Source organism: Protomyctophum parallelum, assembly GCF_964188405.1.
Source record: "Protomyctophum parallelum genome assembly, chromosome: 9".
Lineage (NCBI taxonomy): Eukaryota > Metazoa > Chordata > Actinopteri > Myctophiformes > Myctophidae > Protomyctophum > Protomyctophum parallelum.
Genome location: NC_139706.1, coordinates 4,390,273 through 4,414,826, shown reverse-complemented (window position 1 = coordinate 4,414,826; position 24,554 = coordinate 4,390,273). Strand labels below are relative to the sequence as shown.

The following is a 24,554-nucleotide window of genomic DNA, read 5'->3' as shown; positions in this document are numbered from 1 at the left end:
CCATTATACTTTTGTAAATTATTGAAGCCCTATGCATTGTTGGTGGCCAGTCAAAAATAGTTTTCAACATATTAGATTCCTCTATAATATACCCCTGTTAAGATTGAACACACTAACATTATTTACGTTAACAATTGTGACCTTTTGTAAAGCAAATAACAGTGACATCATCTGTCAACAATGACCACTCAGCCATAATATCACTTACCCTTCCTCTCCAAAGTCCTGGAGAAAATAGTTTACACACAAATACAATCCTTTTGAACTAATCATGACCTCATTTTCAATCTGGTTTTAGACCCGGCCACAGTATGGAAACAGCACTCCTAAAAGTTTTTAATGACCTCATTTTAACAACCTCGGCCACCAAATCCACCATCCATACCAGTGCAAAAAACCTTGGCGTTATTTTCGACAACCACCTCAATTTCGACAAATAGATCAGCTTTGTTGTTAAAACAAGTTTTTACCACCTACGTTTACTCGCCAAGATCAAACCCTACCTCCCCCCTAAACAATTCGAAACAGTCATCCATTCATTCATCTCCTCAAGGCTAGACTATACTGTAATGCACTATATTATGGTATCCCCCAATCCTCTCTCAGTCCTCGGACGACTACAATTAGTCCAAAATGCTGCTGCCGGCCTCCTCACTGGTACCAAAAGGTTTGACCACATCACACCCATTTTAACCTCACTCCACTGGCTCCCCATTAAACAGAGAATAGATTTTAAGATCCTCCTATTTACCTTTAAATCTCTCAACGGCCTTAATCGATCTTAATATATGGAGATGGCCATATATGGAGCATGTGACGGACTGATTGACACAAGACTTGACTAACGAATGACTAATGAAATTAAGGTTTTCATAGTAAACTGCGACCTGCAGTCGCAAATATGCAAAAGCTAAACTAATTTTGTATAACTATTGAACATTTTAAAATAATGTCATATATATTCTTTGTACAGATCTGTGACACGTATTAGTATGTGCCTGCCATGCAATGGCAAAACACAGCTTGGATTGTACCATTATACTTAAAGGGACATTTCACCGCTGGAAGAAACTGCAGTCACTCAATGTTAATAGTGTTTGTAGTAGATAACAATTTCAAATGTGCACCCTATGGCCAGAAAAATAATGAAGTCTGTGTGTTTGACTAGGGTTTGACTGGATAGCTGAATTCCTACAATAACCATAATGCTTTTGTGCACTGCCCCTCCTTGTGGAGAGGGGGAGGCTGCGTGAAGTTGTGACTTGACTTCCAGAAAGGAAGTGAGTCACATTTTCATGACAAATTTGGGTCTGAACATGGCATCATGACTAAAATGGACCGGGGGTTTCCAAATCACTGAATGCTCATTTAAAATAAGATCTGGTTGCAAAAGGGGTGAAGTGGCCCTTTAATACAAGATAACTTATATATTTGAGGTCGTAGCATTCGTCTCCCTGCTCTTCTAGAGACATTTAGATAATGTCAAAGGTCACGTCTCAGCTAGACACAGGATCTGATATGAATTTTGGTCAAGATTCAATTTATCCCCTGAGCAAGCAGGCCAGCTCTATTAGATCAATGGTAACATTTCAGCACAGCACACAGGAAACTGGGTTCAAATCCGTAGAAGAGGAAAGTTACATATAGTGCTGCTTTAAGTACATTTATTTATCCTTGCAATGGTTTTACAAAATAGTATATACTATATAGTGGACGTGTGAGTTAATTGAAACCAGAATACTCTGACCAACCTGACAATACAAAGTGAAGTAATGAATACAATGTACAATGAATACATGAAATGACACCTTTATTGAATACAATGGGTCATATTGTATGACATTTTGAATACAATGCGTCATATTTTATGAGTTTTTATGGTGAGTTGTATTGGAGAAGTTATTCAGCATCCTTTCCCTGTAAAATAGGAGTATGCTATTAGATATTCAACATGATTTATTTTGTTAAATCTTAGCCATCTTAGACAGCCAACATAATAAACCTTGATATTGCACATGTATTTATTTACCTTAGAGTCACGACTTTTAGATCTCATCTTGTTGACCTGGGATTCAGCGATGTCAGCACGCTCCTCTGCCTCCTCTAGCTCATTCTGAACCTTTCTGCACTTAGACAGGTGAGTGTTGGCTGCTTCCTCCTACAATATGATAGAGATGGTTCAAAGCCTCAATATTTGAAAAGAGCACCTTACAGTCCAAGCAAGACAATTTCAGAAAAACTGTAAAGTGTGGTTGTGGCTAATGTTCATGTTAGTGTTATTAACACTAACTATTAACACTCTAGCCCATGGCGAACACAACTAATGATGTATGTTGTCTTACCGCTTCCTCAGCCTGCCTCTTGTAGCCCTTCACCTTCATCTGCAGTTTGTCTACCAGATCCTGAAGCCTGGCAACATTCTTCTTGTCCTCTTCAGTCTGAAGTGAGAGTGAATTTATGACATTTATAGTTCTTTGTATTTGTATTTTGTAGTTCATGCAATCTATTCATTTAGTTAGTGGCATGATGGATATTTAAGTGAACATGATAGTACCTGGTATGTCAGCTCCTTCACTCTCCTCTCGTACTTGCGGACACCTTTAATAGCGTCTGCTCCACCTTTCTGTGCATTGTCGACCTCTCCCTCCAGTTCACGCACCTTCACAAAGGAATTATGCACTATGAAATTACATATTCTTATTTCATTGACTATAAGCTGTGTTGAAGTAAACCACATCTTACCCTAGACTCCAGTTTCTGGAGCTGCTTCTTGCCTCCCTTCATAGCCAGGTTCTCAGCCTCATCCAGACGGTGCTGCAGGTCCTTGACTGTGACCTCCAGGTTCTTCTTCATCCTCTCCAGGTGAGAGCTGGTGTCCTGCTCCTTCTTCAGCTCCTCGGCCATCATAGCAGCCTGGAAAGAAAATAAAATGTACTTAATTATCCTGCAAGGAAATAATCATGTCACTGCACACTTGACAAACATGGTACATAGATTACATTTATATTAATGTTGACTGCGAGAAAATATCTTGTAATATAACAGGTAATAATAGGGTAATAAACAGATACTAATCCTGGTCATAAGACCAGATGGAAACAAAAACATCATAGGGGGGCAAAAACCCTAATTGTCCTGGTATATTGGATAAGAGGCAGAGCTCCTAACTTACATCAGTGATGGCTTTCTTGGCCTTATCCTCAGCATTCCTTGCTTCTGAAACACTGTCATCCACTTCACCTTGGACCTGGATCAGGTCGGTTTCAAGTTTCTTCTTGGTGTTCGCAAGGCTTGTGTTCTAAAATAAAGATTCCGTTTAGCAATGCAAGTATGAATGAGTTGTATTTTAAAAATATGTTGTTGAGTTTTTCCATTGACTTACCTGAGAGTGCAACAGTCCAGCACGCTCACTGGCATCCACCAGTTCTTGCTCAGCCACTTTGCGGCCTCTCTCTGTCTGTTCCACAGCCACTCTCAGCTCCTCGATCTCAGCGACCATTAGACCGTTCCTACGCTCCACCATAGCAGCTTGCTCCTTGCTATCTTCTTGGCCTCTGGAGGCATCATCAAGGTGCAGTTGGGCATCCTAAAATAAATCGAGGTGGTCACGATAAGAGAAACATCAGAATGTGATTTGTTCAAAGCAGTTCCATTGTTTGAAGATGTGTCTAAATATGTTTTGCACCTTAAGCTGTCCCTGAACGTTCCTCAGCTGCTTCTGGGACTCAGAAGCCTGGCGGTTGGCGTGACTCAGCTGAACCTCCATCTCGTTCAGGTCTCCCTCCATCTTCTTCTTGATTCTAAGGGCATCATTTCTGCTCCTGACCTCAGAATCCAGAGTGCTCTGCATGGAGTCAACCACCCTCTGGCTGTTCCTCTTGATCCCCTCCATCTCTTCATCCTTCTCTGCCAGCTTCCTGTCCACCTCACCCTTGATCTGGTTGAGCTCCAGTTGGACACGGAGAATCTTGGACTCCTCGTGCTCCAGAGTACCCTGAAATCCAATACAGGATCAAAAGGTTGTAGGACTTTTTTAATATAACATCCATCATTATACTGCTACACTGTTTGAATGTAAAAACGTATCGAAATAAATAAAACTTTAGGTTATAGATGTCTGTATTTTATTTAATACCTCTGCTTCCTCCAAGGCTGTCTGGATCTCTGACTTCTCTGTCTCTGTCTGCTTCTTGGACTTCTCCAGCTCATGGATGCTCTTTCCAGTCTCACCGATCTGTTCAGTCAAGTCTGAGATCTCCTCTGCAGTGGATTGAAAGTAATTAATCAGTCAGCTAATATTTTGTATTTGCATTTTAATAAAGTTGTAGCCTGATCCACCATTTGATCTGTTTATTTTTTATTTTTTTTAACTGTTGCTCTTAAAAGAATGATCTGAAAACGTACGTTGCAGGTTCTTGTTTTCACGCTTCATGGTCTCCAGTTGGTCCAGAGACTCCTCGTAGGAATTCTTCATCTTAAACAACTCAGTGCTGAGAGAACGAGCCTCTTTCTGAGCTCCCTCCAGTTCTGCCTGTCCCTCTTCAAATTTCTGCTTCCATTCTGCCAGGACCTGCATACAATTTGTAATGAAATGTGTCATGTACCTCCACTTTAAGGACCTGCACACCATTTGTAATGAAATGTGGCATTTACCCCACTTTAAGGACACAATAATTATTTTGTAATAATGTACGTCAAAGCACCTTATCGAAGTTCCTCTGTTTCTTGTCGAGGTTGGAAGCCAAACCATTGGCCCTCTCCACATCAATCATGAGGTCTTCCACTTCACCCTGGAGTCTCTGTTTGGTCTTCTCCAGAGAGGCGCACTTGGAATTCACAGCCTCGATTTGCTCCTCAGCCTCCTGAAGACGCTGGGCGAGCTTCTTCCTGTTGATCAGTTTTCAATGGAATTCGATTATTGTGGGAAATGTTTTGTATAGTGAGTGGAGCCTAGGGCAAAACGTGTGATGCGTTTTGACCTTGTAGATCTGCTAATTCCACTCTTTCTGAAAATGTTGGAAAACATTTTTTTGACATTTTGACATTGAAATGAATATCACGATTATGCCCATTTAGATTTTTTTTAATCTCAAGCGATTATCTCAGATAATCGCGATTGGGCGACAGGCCTAGTGGTACCTGACAGTGTAAAACCGAGCCCCCAGAGCATCTAGGAAACGTTGAAGTCGCCCAACCCTTCTGGCCAAAGCTGCAACTGCAGGCAGGCGGTTTTGCTCGTGCATGTAGCTCGAGCAAAAGAGTGCGCAGCTGGGGTTTAACACAGAGCGCTTGTTCACGAGTTAGCACTTCCACATTTTCAATGCGGCAGTAGAGCGTTCTTCCGGGTGCTTCAAATGCCAGTGAGCAACTTCTATTGAAATTAATAGTGGGGGCTGTCCGCTCTCTAGTTTATATACCGGGATAACTCTATGGTAAAAACACTGCTGACTTACTTGGCCTCCTCCAGCTCCTCAGTGCGTTGGACAGCATCAGTCTCATACTTGCTCCTCCACTGACACACCTCAGCGTTGGCCTTAGACATTCCACGCTGCAGCTCTGCCTTCGCCTCCTGCTCCTCCTCAAACTGCTCCCTCAGAAGGTCACAGTCATGGCGAGCTGATTGCACAGCATGAGCAAGGGCATTCTTTGCCTGTCAGAAGAAAATAGAAAAAACAATGTCAGCTGAATGAAATGACAAAGATTATGAAACTAAAAGGGAAAATAATCTGTTCCTCACCTTAACCTCCTCTTCAACAAGTCTCTTCAACTCCTCAATCTGTTGGGTGAAGGCCTGCTTGCCTCTTGTGAGCTGAGAGACCAGAGCTTCTTTCTCCTCCAGTTGACGACTAAACTCACCTAATTAGAAATTTGAATATTAATTTCAAACATATAATCGGTCCTGGAATCACTGTGGATCAAAAGCATTATCTCTAATAGCGTCAATTTGCTCAAGTACCATCGACAAACCATGTAGACAAATGATTTATGATTAAATGAACATTTACCGTTCTCTGTCAACAGTCTTGCTCTCTGAGCGCCGATATCATTGATCTGGCGAACGTTTTCATCACTCTTGGCCTTGATTTCACTAAGTTGATCCTCAAGGGTGCGGCACATCTTCTCAAGATTTCCCTGGAAACGAACATTATACATGTTCAATCATCTTTTTTTTTCAGATAGGTTCATTGCTTTGATAAAGCAAAGCCAATCGATGGAGTCTATAATCCCGCCCTCCGGTTTATAACTGTATGGTTTCCTTACCCAACACTATCTTAACAGCTTCATAACATTTAGAGTTTGCAATCACCATACTCGTTCACAAGATTACTTGTTTTAAACATTCCCACTGTTAAATCTGAGCTATAAAGACTGCCTTTTAATGCCATGTGAAACTATCAGTTTTAAAATTTGAGTATTTCATTAAACTTTAAACACCTTATTTTGTCTCAAGAATGATATTATACCATGGCATTTCATCATACCTTTGCCTTAGCAACAGCCTCCATGTTGCTGGACAGGTCATCGATCTCCATCTTGTATTCACTCTTCTCCTTCTCCAGTTTCTGCTTGACTCTCTGGAGGTTGTCGATCTGTTCACCAAGTTCCGCCACGCTGTCGGCCTGTTTCTTACGGAGAGCAGAAGCAGTGGCCTCATGCTGCAGGGTGGACTCTTCAAGGTCACGACGCAGCTTCTGGAACTCAGCCTCGCGCTTCTTGTTCATCTCGATCTGAGAAGCGGTGGCGCCTCCAGCCTCCTCCAGCCTCTCACTGATCTCTTCAAGTTCCCTGGAGAGATCGGCTCTCTGCTTCTCCACTTTGGCACGAGCGGCACGCTCTGCCTCGATCTCCTCCTCCAGTTCTTCAATACGAGCCTTTCAAATGAATGATGTTAGATTAACATCTGAAAATAACCATTCACACTTAGGCCTACTTATTATTAATTGATTTTACAGAAAATAAAAATACCTGGAGTTCTTTGATCTTCTTCTGCAGCTGGGCCCCCAAAGATTGTTCATCCTCAATCTTACTCAGAAGCTGGCTTACTTCAAAGTCCTTCCTGTTGAATAAAGTCAATAGTCATATTTTAGCATCATTCTGCAGGTGGTTTCTCTCCATGACATTTCATATTGTTGGTGCACATTACTTCTTTATCTTCTCGTCAGATTGCTGCTTGTCATTTTCCAGGTCCATGATGGATTCCTGGGCCAGTTTCAGATCACCCTCAAGCTTTCTCTTGGCTCTCTCCAGGTCCATGCGGAGCTTCTTCTCTTGCTCCAGAGAACCCTCCAACTGCACAACAATTTATTGTTCTTATTAATCAGTACAACAATAAACATACGTAAGTAAGTAATAACACATAATATTAAAGATGGAGTGCCGTGATATTTGTATCTTTTCCAGTTTTTCATGTGTTTATAAGGTCACAGTACTTCATTAGACCCCTTGGTGTGGTTGTTATGTGCAAGGTTCAAGGTTGCAATGATGTCTTCCCTTTGTATTTAGGGTTTCTTCCTGGAGGCTGAAACATTGACATTCAAACGTGCCAATGAAAAAACAGTGATATAGTAACATCACAAAATCATCCCTAACCCCTCCCTCTTTCTCATCCAATAACAGCTGTGGGTGTGGCTTCAGTTCAGGTGGATCACCACCCATCACCACCCACCTGCAGGCAAACCAGGCATACTTAATGAAATGGTGGGCGTGTCCACATAAAAACAACATTTTAACAAATACTGTACACTTTTTGGGAAAGAAATTGTCCACCTCATATAATAATAGTACCTGATGATCATGTTTTAGGGTGGAAAGAAATCACTGCACTCCATCTTTAAATTCAAAACATCTGATTCCCTTTGGTAAACTCACATCGTCAACTTGCTGCTCCAGCTTGGTCTTGGCCTTGGTCAGAGTGTTGACTTTGTCCTCCTCTGCCTGCAGGTCATCCAGGGTTTGCTGATGGGCCTCTTGGAGGGCTTTTTTCTCCTTGGTCAGCTTAGCGACGCTCTCATCCTGAGACGCCATCTCCTCAGTCAGGTTCTTCACCTGATAGAAGCAAAACATAATGTGTTGTCATAGAAGGGCTCAAATTCAATCAGTGCTTTTCAAAGTGCATTCCAGGGACTCTCAGGGTTCCTTTAGGGGAGGAATTGACCCTTACAAGTCTGTAACTAGTGTATGATCTTGAGTATAATCTATACCTTGTTTTCAGTGGCGTGTTTCTCCTTCTCCACTTTGGCCAAGGTGAGCTCCAGGTCATCAATGTCCTTCTTGAGCTCAGAGCATTCATCCTCCAGCTTTCTCTTCTTGGCAGTCAGTTCTGCATTGATCTCCTCCTCGTCCTCCAGTCTCTCGGTCGTCTCTTTGAGCTTTGCCTCCAACTGGATCTTACTTTTAATAAGACCTTCACATCTCTCCTCAGCATCATTCAGAGCCTCGTCTCCCTAGTTGTCAATGAAAATGAATTTGTCAGCATTTGTTCTGGGTGAGGTGAGGACAAGGAAGAAGCTGGAGGGGTGCAGTACTAAGTTCCGACACGTGTTTTGATCCGACGGTCATTAGACCGACCACCTACCTCTATCCCTAACATAACCACAACCGCAATCACGGGAGCAGCACATGTTCGAGCGGTAGTCCGACCGCTGTTCCCGCATGTCGGACTAATAGACTGACACCACGGCGCGTATTCAGAGCTTCAAGCTGTGACTCCGCCAAACCCCCGGGGGAAGTTGTGATTTGCTTTCGTTCACTGCAATGCAATTTGCGGCATTTCCAAAACAATATTGCAAACGTATTTGCAATGCCATACGTTGAAAGATCTGTTGCCCGTGGACAAGGCACGCTACCTCCGCAAGTTAGATATTATCAGCATAGATGTTTGTCCGTATGTGATTAAGGATTGGACCAAGTTGCATTGGCAGCCATAGAAAATTCTTACCCTGGGCTAAAACCGGATGTGACATTTGTGGGCGTTCCTGTCTAACGTGGTGTCAGTCTATGCTCAAACTAATCAAACTCCTCCAAAAGGATATAATATAGTAGTGTATCAACCTCCTCCAAAAGGATATACTATAGTAGTGCGTGGGTGAATAGCAGTTGCATATTCAAATTCACCCTCCCCACAGAAGAATGTCAAATTGGGTCAGGCCCTTGTACTGAACAGCCGTTCGACCACCAGGCATTCTCTGCCATGGTCTGCAATGTATACCATGGCAGAGAATGCCTGGTGGTCGACTTTGGTAGAGATTTGGGTTGTGTATTTACCTTGCCATCATGATGTTCTCCAAATGTGGACAAGAAATCAAAAATAATTGCTCTAGTAATTAGAAATTGATCATTGAAAATATTCTCCTCATTGACTTACATTGTACACTGAAACAGCTCACAAAGTCACTGAAGGAGGAGAGGACACTGGAGCAGCACGGACATTTAGAGCCTTTTATTAGGTACTAGTATACAGAACGACTAACGTTTCGACCTAAGCCCTCAAAGTCACTCTTTTAGTACGTAAACAAACAAACAAAGTTGATTCAGACAATATAGAGCATCACCAAACCCGGACTGGATCCGTGGATCCAGATCTTCAAATAGTAAATTCAACAGGAAGTTAACGTTATTATTAAAAACAAAAAGAGTACTGGGTTTGGTGATGCTCTATAGGCTATTGTCTGAATCAATTTAGTTTGTGTTAATTTAAAAGAGTGACTATGAGAGCTCTTTCAGCGTCAACGAGGAGAATATTTTGAATTATCAATTTCTAATCAATGGAGCAATTATTTTTGATTTCTTGGCATGGCAACGTAACTATACAACTCAAATCTCAAAAAAGTGGTCTTGCCCTTTAAGATGATAAACAATATGAAATATTAGCAACTTCCTGTAACAATTTCCTGTACAAGTGTAGCTACTTACTGATGCCGATGCAGCTGCAAGGTTATTCTTCTCCTGCACCACAGCTATCAATTTCTCTTCCAGTGTCTTCTTCAAGGCCTGGGCAGTGGCCAGGTCAGTCTTCATCTTTTCATAGTTCTCCTTCATGTTCTGCAGCTCCTTCTCAGTCTCAGCACTCTGCAAGAGAGGCTTGATCTTGTAGTAGACCATCATCCATGGCCAGTTTTTCACATTGACGAATGAGCGGACGTTGAACTGGATGCTGTAAATGGCCTCTCTGTGGACAACAGTGGATCATGATTGAAATGTAGATTGAGGGTTTCCATGTAATACGCCTGCAGGCTGTTATTATATAATTGTGTCATTATAGTTGTACTATTGTTGTCTCCACCAGGCCGAAGGCATGTGGGGAGAGTATGTTTTGCACTCCGTCCGTCCGTGTGTCCGTCCGTCCGTGTGTGTGTGTGTCCGTCCGTCCGTGTGTCCGTGAACAGCTAATCTCGGCCACCGTTAACCCGGTCGATGCCATATTTTGCACACACACTCCCTGGATGCCAACGATGAACCTCTGCCCCAAACATTCCAGAACGGCCTGTTATAGCGCCACCAGGAGGCCGCTTTGTGCAAAACAAGTTTTTGCACAGTACACCTACAGATTTTGTCCAAACATCGCGCAAATTGGTACACAGTCTCTCTAGAGCCATTCAACGAAACGGGTCTTTCAGATTTATCAGACTCCATCCTGATTGGTTAAGATTGGCTTCCAAAGTTCACAGGAGTGCTCAGTTTCAAACAAAATGCTGCAAATCATGAACACATCGCGTGATTTCCGTGAAATTGTGCACCCACATTCCCACTAGGCCGAGGACGAAATGCCACATGAACAATTTCAACTCAGCCTCAAGGTGGCGCTATAACTGGCCGAAAAGTGTTTTTACCTCTAACTGCACGGATCTGTGGATAACTTTGTATGCCAACTCCCTAGAGGCCAAGGAAAAACCTTTGCCTGGAATTTTTCACATCTGCTCATCCTGGTGGAGACCTGTGCCCAGAAGGGCACTTTTTCTAGTTGTTGTTATTATTGCTGTTGGTATTATTGTTGTTAACCGCCGCAATGTAAATGCAGGATGACCCCCCCATCCTATAGCCAGATTCTGCTAGAGGTTTCTTCTGCTGTTTATTAAGGAGATTTTTCCTTGCCACCATCATCAAAAGCTTGCTCTGCAATTTTTGCTATTTTATTATAGTGATTTGACACTTTATTTCTTTTATTGAATAGATGTTTTCAAAGTACCTCCTAGCCGTCATCTTGACATACTCCTTCCTCATGATGTAACCCCTTGCGATTGCCTGAGTCATGCCGACCAGAGCAGCCAGCTTTTCATCTCGCATCTCTTCAAGGACACCCAGCAGACCAGCTTTGAAGAACACCTGAATACAATGTCACAAACACTGTAACTAAACAACCATAACATCTATTTTAGTCCTCTGTCCATAATGTTAAACCAGATTGGGAGTGTGTTTACCTTGGTGTGTCCAAACCTGTAATCATCAACAGGTACGTCAATGGACCCAAGCAGCTTCTCAGATGCCTTCTTGTTGTCCATGAACGCGCCTTCGGGACATGCGCTGGCGTTCAGTACTTTGTATCTGTTTAGCAGAAGTTCATGGTCATTTTGCATGCCTCCCGTTAATACGTTTGGAACTAAAAGCTGCTGGAAAAAGGAATTGATACCTCTGCTTGAAGTCAGCATAGGGGATTCTGCTTGGGAAGCCCTTTCTACAAATTCTGATGCCCTCCAGCACACCATTACACCTCAGCTGGTGGATGACCAGGAAGTTCTCCATCAGTCCTGTAAATATGTTGCTTCATTATTATTACAACAAAATAGTTACGCACTGGCCAAAGTTGCATTTAATGAGTCAAAACGAGTCAACCAAAATAGAAATATAGCATTTGCTATAATTGTCTGGGAAAAGGGCCCTAGAGCTAAAGCAAATTGTGAGGACAGTGTCTGGTTAGTCAGTCTCCTAGCTGCAGTGGGGTTGCTGTACAATAGCCTAATCCATGTAATGAACCTATCTCCCATGTCAAATCTTTCCATCACTGAGAACAAGTATGAACATTCCACCTGGTCGAAAGCCTTTTCCGCATACACGGTCTTCCTTAGGGCCTCTAGAAGAGAATTGATAAAGCGTCAAATGTTTCTTTTCTGTTTACCTGGACACTTGGACTCGTTGGGAATCAGGCAACGCACAAAGTGAGGATGTGTGCTCCTCAAGTTGGTCATCAGCAACTGCAAGTTTGCCTATTGAGACATAAAGGTTTATAATTAGTCAAAAGTGATAGAATGTTGTAGTTATTTGAACTCTTTAGATACTACTTACTTTGCAGATTTAGATTGTTTTTAAAAACATACTTTAACTTTTACTTCAAACTTTAATTCCAACATTTAAAGACAATTTTTTACATGGATATAATGTTGATAATAATAACGCTTCATTCTTACAGGGATATATGTTGATAATAATGAAAAGATATTATTACCCTGAAAGCACTAGACACAGTCTGCATGGAACCACCCTTCTTCTTGCCTCCCTTCTTGGTATTATCTGTTTAAATTAGAATCATGAGTTATCATTAGTTATATACAGTAGAATGAAAATGCTTCCCCTCTTGTCAGTTTCTGAATGTTTATAGTATTAATATAACAATACCTTCAGGCTTAGGTGGGGGATAGAACACATTATATTATATTATTGTCCTATATTAATTTGTTGTTGTCCCGCCCTCTTTGTGTTCCTATTGCCTGGGGTACAGCCATAACTCCAGTTCCCAATATGCTAAATGCTCCAAACCAATTGTAATAAACATACCTTCAGGCTCAGGTGGGGGATATAATGTACAGAGCAGCTTCACTGTAGACTTCTGGTACAGCTGCACCACAGAGTCGTTGAGAGGATCCTTGTTCTTCTCTAGCCATCCTGTGATGCTGTTGATTGATTGATTACTTTATTAACAGTTTTTTAACAAAAGCCTATCGCTTGTTTCCATTGGGGTCCTCCATACTCAATTAATCGAAAACTGTAGTCCACAGCTCCGGTTATATTATATTATATAATATATAATTATATATACAGTGCATAATATGCATACTATAGGGTTCTGTTCACCTGTAGTCCACAGTTCCAGCATAGTGGACCAGGGAGAAGTGAGCCTCACCCTTGCCTTTACCAGGCTTGGGTTTCTCAAAGGCCTTGTTCTTCCCCAGATGCAGGTCAATCAACTTCTCTGCAAAACTTTTGTCTGTAGCTTTTGGGAACATGCACTGCTCTTCAAGGCTGGAGAAGATGCCCAAGGGCTTTGGGAAGGACATAAAAGAGACAAATCAACAAAAGCTTAGTGCCAATGACAAAAAAAATAAGTGTGTGTGTGTGTGTGTGTGTGTGTGTGTGTGTGTGTGTGTGTGTGTGTGTGTGTGTGTGTGTGTGTGTGTGTGTGTGTGTGTGTGTGTGTGTGTGTGTGTGTGTGTTTGTGTGTGCGTGCGTGTGTGCGTGTGTGTGTGTGTGTGTGTGTGTGTGTGTGTACATTATGTCCATTAAAGCACAAAATTATTGTATACCTTCAATGAACGCAATGCTGATACCTAAGTCCATAGCAATACATAATAATATAATACGCTATACTATTAATAATTCTATACCTTCTCAATCAACTCAATGCAACAGTGTATGTATTCAGGTCAATTGCAGGCAGCCAAGTCCATGTACAGTACCTACCTTCTCAATGAGCTCAATGCAGATAGCCAAGTCCATGCCGAAGTCAACGAGATCCCAGGGAATTCCCTCTTTCAAGTATTCTTCTTGTTCCAGAACAAACATGGTGTGGTTGAAAAACTGTTGCAGTTTCTCATTGGTGAAGTTGATGCACAGCTGCTCCAGGGTGTTGAACTGTGAGAGGAAATATCATTAGCCCAATCTCTTGTAAATGTGTAACTGTGACAAAAATATTTAGTCTCCAACTTAAAACAAGTCCATGCTTACATCAAAGATTTCAAAACCAGCGATGTCCAGCACACCAATGTAGAAGTTTCTTTGCTGCTTGGTGTCCAGCATCCCGTTGATCTTAATGACCATCCACAAGAACAGCTTCTCATAGATGGACTTGGCCAAGGCACTGACTGAGTTCATTGTCTAAAGGAAATAGGAACATTATAGTGAATTACACAATTTAAGCAATTTTAGCCTTTGCATAAGCCTGCAAGGTTTTCAAGGCTAGACCAAGTGTTACGGGCTAGGGTGGAGTCTGAAGAGGTGACTCTTCAGATTACGGTGGAAGATTCTGAGTTTGTCTGCAGTTCTAACTGCAATGGAAAGTTTATTCCAAAAGTTTGAGAGCCAGAAGGGAGAAGAGTCTCTCCCGAGAGCTTTAGGGAAGGTTGACAGCTTCCCTGTGTTAGCTGATCTGAGTGAGCGGGATGGGTTTTAGGGTTGGATACACAATAGAGGGTATGCACATGCATAAAGTGAATGGCAAATCGAGTGGCAAAGTGAGTGACAGTCAGTTAGATGCAATCAAATACAACTTCTCTATTTGGCTGTCAAGGCCAGAAAGTAGTTTTTTGCCACTTAGTAGACATTCCCGCATAACTTCCGGGTTTGATGATTATGTCACGCGCATACCCATATATACTGTAGTTTTTTTATATGTTTTTTTTTAAAGATTAGTTTTTTGCTTGTTTGCCTTTATTGATAGATACAAGTGAAGATGGACAGGGAAGAGGGAGAGAGAGAGACCGGGAAAAACATGGACCAAACGTTGTCATGAACGGGACTCAAACACACAACGCACTACGGGCAGAGCCTAGATATGTGGCATGCGCCTGTCCTGGACCACTAGGCCAGCAGGCGCCAAACATGTCAGTATATAGAGGTACTTGGAACTGCACATGTTTCTGCAGTGTGCTGTTGTTTTTGTAGCAAAAATGCAGGGCAAAGGTTTTTCCTTGGCCTTGGTCAAAGTTTTAAGCAAATCAGTGCAGTTACCTGTAAAAATGCCAATCGGCCTGTTATAGTGCCACCATGAGGCTGATTTGAAATGTTTACTTCCTCGGCTGTATGGGAATATGCGTGCAAAATTTCACAGAAATTGCACACTGCGTTCATGCATTTTGTTCAGTTTAATGGATATAGAGATACTGTGTACCGGTTTGCATGATGTTTGGACAAAATCTGTAGGACTAGGACATGTGTTTTGCAAAAATCGACCTCCTAGTGGCGCGCCGATTACGCCAATCTGAAAGATTTGGGGCAGAGGTTCTGCTCTGGGATCCACCGATCCAGGGAGTGTGCATGCATAGTTTCGCGGCCAAACAATGCCTGAGATTAGCTGCTCAGAGACACACAGACATGGTGCAAAACATAATCTCTGCCTCGCCTTCAGCCTGGCTGAGACAATAATGTTGGAGGATCATTTTAATAATGATTTAAAACAGTCTGGACACAACTTATAAGGTGTGTATGAAATCAGAACATGGAAATAATGTAACTTTACTCACCTGTGGCACAGTTTGTCCTTTAGTGACATATTCATTTCCCACTTTAACTCTGGGGTAGCAGTATGCCTTAAGCATATCCGCTGAGTTCAGACCCAACAGGTAGCAGATCTTGTCAGCCACTGAAATGAACATACAATTTGCAATTTACGATTCAGGCATTTAGCAGACGCTTAATCCAGAGTGCGATTTAAGAAAGTTAAACACAATTGGTAATACATTGAATGCATACAGCTAGTAATCTAGGACCATTTAGGTAAACCAAATAACCTTCAGTATAAACAGTATAATATAAATAAATAATGACAATATATTGAAAATATATTTAGCTTAGTTCTTTTGAAATAAATAAATATAGAACTATCACATTTTTTGTTGAAGATGCAACTTACCCTCCGTGCCGTCTGGCTCCGCCTGTTCCTCACGCTGCTTCTGTTTGAAGTTCAACACCCCATGATGCATCACTGCACCGGTGAACTTGTAGATGGCCTGTTTCTCCTCAGCGTTGAAGCCCAGGATGTCAATAGCATCCTGAAGATTGAGATTAAGCATTATATTAGCAATCCAGTTTAAATAGGATTATTTTGGGAGATCATGGCCTGAAAACCACTGCTGTAGAAATGTTCTTTTGCAGAGCAACTGCAATTCACAGTGAGTATTAGAAATGTAAAATAATGTCCATTTACATCTGTAGCCTCCAACTCGACTTTGTCATCAATGCTGGCCACAGTGATCTGACCCATGCTGATCAACGGGAAGTCGTATGGGTTGTTGGTGATGAGACAACTTTCTGAGAAGGGATAAAAAAAAGTGTGAACATGTGTTTCTATTCATTAGTGTGGTTCAACCAGACTAGTAATAGTAACACTTTATTTGTTTTACTTCTTTCTAGAGTAACCCTAAACTTTGGTTCACTACTTATCCCACAGTTTTCATGGCACACACTTGACCGGCTTCATCGGGAATTGTATTTTGCTAAGAGAAATGTTTAATGTTTACTGATTGAATTAATGTATTTGTGCATTACATTTCCCCATTGACATGAATCGGAAAATGCGAAAAGTCACGTTGAAGTATTTTTTCCTCGGAGACCGTAAGGGCTATAGTTACAAAACTAGGAGTGCAGGTTCCTAATAATTATTAAAATTAATTAACTTATAATTATAGCGGTCGGCTATATGGTGGCGCTATAACAGCCCCCAACTCTTGAACCGTATGTCGTAAAATCAAATTTATTTTCCGCCATTTCGAATTTTCTCCAAAACACAATTTCTGCTCCTACAGATTATGTCCAAATATCAAAAACATTTGTACACATGATCTGAGGACCTATCCGATTAAAACAACACAGACAGAATTTTGATAGTGTGTATCGTGCGGCCGTAATCATCGTCCAAAATTAGTGGGAGGGGCCTATTTTACAAAAGACTTCCAATCCATCCCAAATTTGAATCACATGTCACGGGTGGTTTAATCAACCCAGAGTAAAAGGCAATTCCATTATCATCCACAGGGGGTGCCGCAAATAAAAAAAAATAAAAAAAAATACATTAATTTTGTTGCAGAAATTTTATATTTGGGGGGATAAATCCCCTACAAATTACTTCTGCATGATCACAGGGGTGACGTGACATTGTAATTGGCTAGAATAATTAGTGGGAGGGGCCTATGTAACCGATTGCGGCAACCACACTTTGCAATTTTTCAAAATTGCGACTTTTCTAGTTAATTTATGTTCTCACTGCATCATCAGTATAATTCCATTTACCAATAATCCCAGGTAGGTGGTCGGTCATCATTTGGAAGAAGATATGGTAACCTCTCTCTAGAGGAAGCTGGTAGGTCACTCTAGACTTCTCCAGCAGATCTATATGGGTTGTACAACATAATTAATAATAATAATAATAATAATAATAATAATCTATATGGGTTGTACATAAGTCAAAATGTAATCCTCAAATATATATTTTCTTATCTCTGAACTTCATACTTACATGTCTCAATATCAGCACTGGCCAATTTACCCGCATTGTTGAAATGGATTCTGATGAATTTACCCTGTTTGATATAGCACAATTAGTTGCATCCGTCGTGTGGAATTATTGCAGGTTTACTCATAAAATGTCATTATTTTACACTTACAAAGCGAGAGGAGTTGTCATTCCTCACAGTCTTGGCATTACCATAGGCCTCCAGCAAGGGATTGGCTGCAATAATCTGATCCTCCAGTGACCCCTAGAATGTTTTAGACATCGCCCAATTTAAAATTTGGTCTGAATTCTTTTAAATTGAATTGCTATATTTCATATAAATGCTTTATGTTCCAAAACATTTTTGTTAAAGTTAAAAACATATACATATACAGTACCTTAATTTTACCACTATCGGCGGCCGATTTCTCTCCACTAGCAGTTGCTGCTGTTGCAAAGTACTGGATGACACGCTTGGTGTTCACAGTCTTCCCAGCACCGGATTCTCCACTGGTTATAAACGCATACATTCAGATAAATGCACTTAGTGAATTTGTGTACAATGTTTTTTTTTTAATGCCTAGTAGATGATGGAAACTTACGTGATCAGGACAGACTGGTTCTCTTTATCTGTAAAATGTAAAGCAATTTTTTTGTCATGGATACACAGCACAAAACCATTGTAGTTATGTATTTGTTTACATTGTCCTGACTAGTACGTACCCATCAGCATGAACTGAAAGGCGTTGTCAGAGACAGAGAAGATGTGGGGTGGAGCCTCAATACGCTTCTTGCCTCTGTAGGCATTTACAACCTCCTGGTCGTACACTGGGAGCCACTTGTAGGGGTTCACAGTTGCACAGAACAAGCCAGAGTAGGTCTGAAGGGGAGAAGAGAGAGAACATTAACATTGAACATAACTTCAGAACCATGAGTTTGTTTGCATTTGTTTTTCTACGGTTTTTCATTTGATGATGTAATTTGTACTCTGTGTTTGTGTTTTTCTTTCTTTGACAGGTGAAATAGTGTACTGCTCTCAACATGTAGAAAAGCTTACATAGATCATCCATGCTGCATAACGCTCTTTGAGGTTATACAGGACAGAGGCTTCACTGAGGTAGGTCATCATGGCCATGTCCTCAATCTTGTCATACTTGGGAGGGTTCATAGGGTGCACGTCCGCCTCAGGGACAGTTCTTTTCTAAAAAATAAAATATTAAAATAAAAGCACAACATCAGAATCTAATGTGATTACAGTTGTACTGTGCCACTATTTGATTTTATATACACCTACCTCTTTCTTGTCAATCGTTTCCACGGTGACTTGTGTACCCTCCTTGCTTAAAATCTTACACTTGAGGTACAGCTCGCCCTTATCAGCCACATATGCTGCAGATTTGGCATCAAAGGGCGCAGTTTGAGCTTCCATTCTCTCCCTCTCTGGCTTACGGAGATAAATGGCGGCCTGGCCGTACTGCTTCATCTCTTCGTCCGTACTCATGGTGGCGGCTTTCTGTAGACATTTCAGGAGAGGAGAAGCAAGCACTCAGTTGGGTAGTTCAGTATAAGAATATCGGGTAGTCTATAGAAAGGAATTACAGCATTAACTTTTTTATCCATTTAGGATTCTTTGTTTATTAAAGGTTTACCCCCAGCAGCAGCAACAAACAGACGTTTCAGCCCATAGGCCTTCCTCTGCTTATTTTATATTTATTTTATGCTGAGGAAGGCCTAAGGGCCTACATTTGTTGCTGCTACTGGGTGTGAACCTAAAGAATAAATGGAATAAAAGTGTGTGCTGGTGTGTCTTTCTACAGACAGACAATAGATGGTGTTGACACCTTTGCTGACTTGACATCTGAGCAGATCATTGTAGGACTATGCTAGGTTTAACAGAAAAATTATGAACACTCACTTTTCCCCTCTACCAGTAGCAGTGAAATCTTGAGTGCAGTACAAGTCCTAAGTGTGGGGAAAAAAACATAATTTTGAATGATTTAGTATTATATGAATCCTATATTGTTCATTCTTGCCGCACAGCAGTTCATGAGAGACATTTTTTAATTACTCATTAGTTCCACATCTTAAAAGAGTGATCCATTCCATCCAATATTATCACTGCATGCAATGAAATGAATTGATGCTTGCCCATTCACTTCTTTTCATTGGTTTGTTTGTTATTGGCTTGTTTCTTTTTTCTTTTTTTGTACTGAAGCAATGCTAGAATTATTTTCCCCTTTCTAATACACTTTCATTCCATTGTATGAATTAAGGTTACATTCAGAGGTGGTTACACTAGCCAAACTACTACTCAAGTAAAATTATTATTATTTAACTTTAATTATAACGTAATTTAAATGTCTAAATAGAAATGTATGAACAAAAGCAAATTCCAATCTGGCCTACACCATAATTACAAATAAAAGACTATACAGTCAATAATTTAAATCTGTACATTTTAACATCAATTATGCTGTCCACTATGTGGACTATGCTGTCCACTAAGTGGGTCATCTATGTGGTATGTAAGGAGTCATATTAATGAAATGCTAATTAACATGTCTGGTTTATATGACTAGGATTAGATAACATCTCTAAAACATTTATATGACTATACATAGCTTAGATATCTAACACGTTAGGACTATTAAAGACAGATAAAGTGTCACTCACCAGATGAAACGCGGAACACCTCTGCAGTGGGTCCGTGTCAACCAGCTCAGCAGGCTTATATGAGTTGCAATTGCATGCTATGCAGAAAGTAAAAGTAGGAATGGCCTTTAATGGTTCGTTCGTCCATTCGGATACTGGATAGTGCATCTTGGAGGTGCATAAACTTTATGACCATGCCAGTGGCTCTGATATAAAAATAGCATAATTGGCAGGGTGTGGGGTGCCTGTTTTGGTATAGTCATGACAGCATGATACATTATTTTAATATTCAGTGAGGAAAGTAAATACGTAAATGTGTTGAGAATTGCAAATACTCCACTTAAGTAAAAGTACCACAAAATTGACCATTATTTGAGTAAATGTAATTAGTTACTTTACACCACTGGTATTTCCATTGTATGCTTCACACTCTTAGGACTCTTAAGCTTTAGTCGCATTTTGGGGGGTTTGATGTTATTTTTTATTGTTTTGTCACAGTTCAGATTTAGGTTAGATGTCCTGATGTCAGATGTCTTAATGGCACTGACTTCAATGTAGGAGCAGCACTGGTATTAATCACTCAACCTCCAGCCCATTAACGTGTCTCACCCTAACCCAATTTCCATTCCTTGTGCTCATCACATTTCAGCATTACATTTCACCATAAATGCATTAGTTAACAGACACCTTCCATGTTTAATTGCAAACACAGCTTCTCTCACACAGCTGATACAGTCCAAGTTGGTTTTCACTCACAGCTTGCCTATATAAAATCAAGCAGATACAAAGTAGCCTATACCCAAATCTAGTGTGTTTAATGAATAGACCAGTGGTTCTCAAACTGTGGGTTGGGAGCCCAAAGGGGGTCCCCAAATGATGAATGGGGGATTTGCTTACTGTTTTTTCTCACTCAACAGTACAGTAGTTAAGTATATGCAGGGTATCTGCACATTTTTAAAGTGACAATTTAAGGTCTTAAAGTATTAAAAGTAATAAAAATATTTTTTTTTATAAAAATAAAATCATTGGTCAAATAGCCAATATTACCTAAGAAAGAGGGATTTTTTTTGTTGATCGGCTATTTTCACAACTGTGAAACCGAGTGCTGAGCAGCAGTGGTGTACAGTAATTACATTGAATTTGTTATTGTACTTAAAGGGCCACTTGACCCCTTTTGCAACCAGATCTTAATGTTTAGGACACAATAAACACTTTCCTGGGGGTTTTATGTGTTTATTATGTGTTTTTAGATATCATTAGATGTCATGAACTCATGACGCCATGTTCATGACCAAAATTGGTCATGAAAATGTGGTCTCACTTCCTTCCTTCCAAACAGCCTCCCCCCGAGGGGCAGTGCACCAAAGCATTATGGTCGTTGTACAAATTCAGCAATTCAGTCGAACCCTATTCAAACACACAACAACTTTTTCTTACCATATGGGTGTACATTTCAAATTTTGCTACTGTTATCTCCTACAAATGCTATTAACATTGAGTGACTGCAGTTTCTTCCAGTGGTGAAATGTCCCTTTAAAGATGGAGCGCTCTGATTCCGATCTCAAATAGGTGTTAAAATTCAGTTTTTATGTGGCCACACCCACCAGTTCATAAGAAAGAAACCAGAAATACACATGGAAGACATATTTGAATATTAAAACCACACCTGGGTTCTATTTGAGTGATTTTAACTGTTTGTTTGAATATCGAAATTGTACTTGTAAACAGACTATTTCTACAATAGGGTATTGATTATTCATTCCATCACTGATAGGCATTATAGTAGATAGATTACATCTAGATCTGAGTCACTGAGCAACTCTACATGAAACATTATGAAGTATCATGCAGTGGTGTAAAGTAACTATACTGTGTAAATAGTACATTTAGAGTACATTAGAGTACATTAAGTACTGTAAAACATTTGAGGGATTTATTTTTTGACTTTAGTATTATGCATTTTCAACACTTTCACTTCTGCTTCACTACATCTCTGAGGCAATTATTGTACTTTTACTCCACAACAATAATTTGACAACTTTAGTTTGAATATTTGGATTATTATTACATATAGGTCTAACATACATTCACAACTTCATCCCTATACTTTGGCTATTTGAAAATGGACGTACAACCTGTCGACACATTGTGAACTCATTGTAGATCTGCACCAGTCACCAGAACAAAGGTTGTGTGTTTCAGGGAATCTAACAGAGTTTCTAATGCAGGCTTTGACGTTTCAATGGGTTGTTATATACAGTGGAAAGAAAATGTGTCTGATGTCATTATTATCAAAAATTATTACACACTATGGTCTTTGCTAGAGAAGACACAGGAGGAATGACCATGTGTTTGTGGCCCCTCACATTGCAAAAGTAGTGTCCAAGTAGCCATTACTGTACACCTATTAATAAAGCACATCATGTGTAAATGATACAACATTCATCCCATACTTGGTATGGAGTGAATGAGGTGAACTTGCTACGTGGTATCCAAGTGGCTAGTGATCAAATTGAATCACTGCTGAGAGCATAAAATAATCTGTATAACTGGGAGGGTGGCAGAGTGCTGGGTTTCTTCACTTGGTGTCACTATATCTTGTAAAATAAATTATTTGGAATAGGTTAATATTAGTTAAGTGGTGTATCATTTTGGTGCCAAAAGCCTACTTATACAACTCAGGCATTATACAGCATGTCAGGCTGGGACAAAATGTTGGCCCTGGTCCCCGAATGTGATCCCATAATAGAGTGTCTCACATAATGTTATTTTCATGCCCTATACTCATCACATTTGATTTCAGCATTACATTTCACCGTCAAACGATGAATTAACAGACTATTTAATGTATTGTAAACAGACTATTTATATGTATTGTAAACAGACTATCCTTTCTGATACAGTCCAAGATTGTCACAACTTGCCTATACTATAATATAGTATATCTTTGCTGTCGGGCAGAAACCATTACTCGTATATTATATGAGCATATACTATACAGGTATAGTATATGCATAACCTCTGATTGTACTACCTGTACTGTTAATAAGTGTTAATAGAGATTGGACATTGTTATTGACATCTACTTGCTTCTATAGGAGTTCACATAAATGTGTCCTGTATATTATGTTTGTATGTGATATTGCATTATGTCATAATGCTGTGTGCAAATTGTGTTTTTATGGAATGGTCTGTGAATTGCTACCGAAGTCTGTACGACTCCATTGAAATTAATGGCTGGGGCAGTCTGCTCTCTAGTTTATATATAATTCTATATAAACTACAAAATCTACAAAATCACGGCCACAATTGAGACAGCACTGCCACTTCTGGTCCGGGAGAACGGTGTACTGCAGTTTCATCTGTATAGTTAGCCTACTTTTACAATAATCTGAAATGAACTGAAGACTATATTGAATCGGATTCTATATTGAAAAATAATAAAAATAATAATAGAAAAGAAAATCGGACAAGGAGCTCAATGAGTGAGTGAAAACCGCAATGACATGAGCCGGAAACAAGGATTAAAGGTTAACTGAAAAATTATTATTAAACTTCACACAGAAAATAAACAGCTTTGAACATTCATGAAAAACAGTTCAGTTTCTATTCAGTTCTAAAGGGAAATCAGTCTCTTCCTCCAATTTAGAGAACCAGATTACCACATTTGTGGGGGGAAGGGGGGTTCAGAATCCCGGGTCGGCTCGCCAGGTCTGGGTACCTTCCGGTACCAGTCCAGAACCATCCATGGAACAGAATCCTTTCAGGACACAAAAAACCTGACCTGAAAGGCGAGGTGTCCAAATGAGTATTTGTTTCAAAATCACTGTTGTATAACATCAAAATTAAATAAACTATCAATGCATGAGAAAAGAGTTCGATTTGATCAGGATCGACCTCTTTAATCATGATTTCCATTAAACAATTTGGTTCTAGCATGCATGCATTAATTGTCTTAGAAAATAAAATACAAAAGTGTATTTCATAACATGCTTTTATTCGGGTGCAGTACTTAGTTTAGACAGTTTTTGGTTTAGAGTAGTCATTGGTTAGACCAGTCATTAGTCCTACAACTACAACCTATCTCAAACCCTCACCCTAAACCTAACCTCTCACAGGGAAGCACACCTAAAACTAATCTTAACGCATGTCTAACCAATGACTATAGTCTAAACTAAGTATGCACCCCGTCTTATTCAAACAAAATATAAATCAAATTCTTTCAAGTGAGAACTCAATACAAACTCAAATCAAATAACTCAAAAACAGTTAACCAGTTGATCCAATGATGAAGACACCAAGCCTAAAATGACTCACAGATGAGTAACAAAGGGGTAACAAAGGGCTAGCACAGGAGTGTAGAAGAATCACCAAGAGGAATCAGAAGCTGCTGCCATGCTGGCAAACATTTCGGCCATCTTGGAATGGAGGTGGGAGTGGGAAGTGCCATAGATATAAAAAAATAGATGCCTCATTGGCTGCTGCA

General features: G+C 40.3%; 1 protein-coding gene across 1 annotated transcript; it reads right to left on the bottom strand.

Annotated features, from left to right (window-relative positions):
- Nucleotides 1–1,793: 1,793 nt before the first annotated feature.
- On the bottom strand, nt 1,794–20,198 carry LOC310864727 (myosin heavy chain, fast skeletal muscle-like). Its single transcript, XM_083773448.1, has 42 exons — nt 20,090–20,198; nt 19,332–19,378; nt 18,711–18,929; nt 18,474–18,617; nt 18,140–18,296; nt 18,019–18,046; nt 17,815–17,926; nt 17,589–17,681; nt 17,441–17,504; nt 17,215–17,313; nt 16,133–16,236; nt 15,839–15,977; nt 15,450–15,568; nt 13,936–14,085; nt 13,672–13,842; nt 13,066–13,253; nt 12,769–12,884; nt 12,440–12,504; nt 12,113–12,200; nt 11,627–11,744; nt 11,418–11,541; nt 11,186–11,322; nt 9,913–10,168; nt 8,202–8,444; nt 7,870–8,046; nt 7,145–7,290; nt 6,967–7,057; nt 6,483–6,872; nt 6,006–6,132; nt 5,738–5,856; nt 5,454–5,650; nt 4,704–4,887; nt 4,405–4,570; nt 4,136–4,260; nt 3,686–3,994; nt 3,383–3,586; nt 3,173–3,298; nt 2,743–2,913; nt 2,555–2,659; nt 2,343–2,438; nt 2,030–2,158; nt 1,794–1,917 (listed from the first exon to the last, which is right to left on the bottom strand). The coding sequence occupies exons 3-42, from the start codon at nt 18,915–18,917 to the stop codon at nt 1,900–1,902; spliced, it is 5,802 nt and encodes a 1,933-aa protein (XP_083629574.1). The 5' UTR covers nt 18,918–18,929; nt 19,332–19,378; nt 20,090–20,198; the 3' UTR covers nt 1,794–1,899.
- Between the last annotated feature and the right edge of the window lie 4,356 nt (nt 20,199–24,554).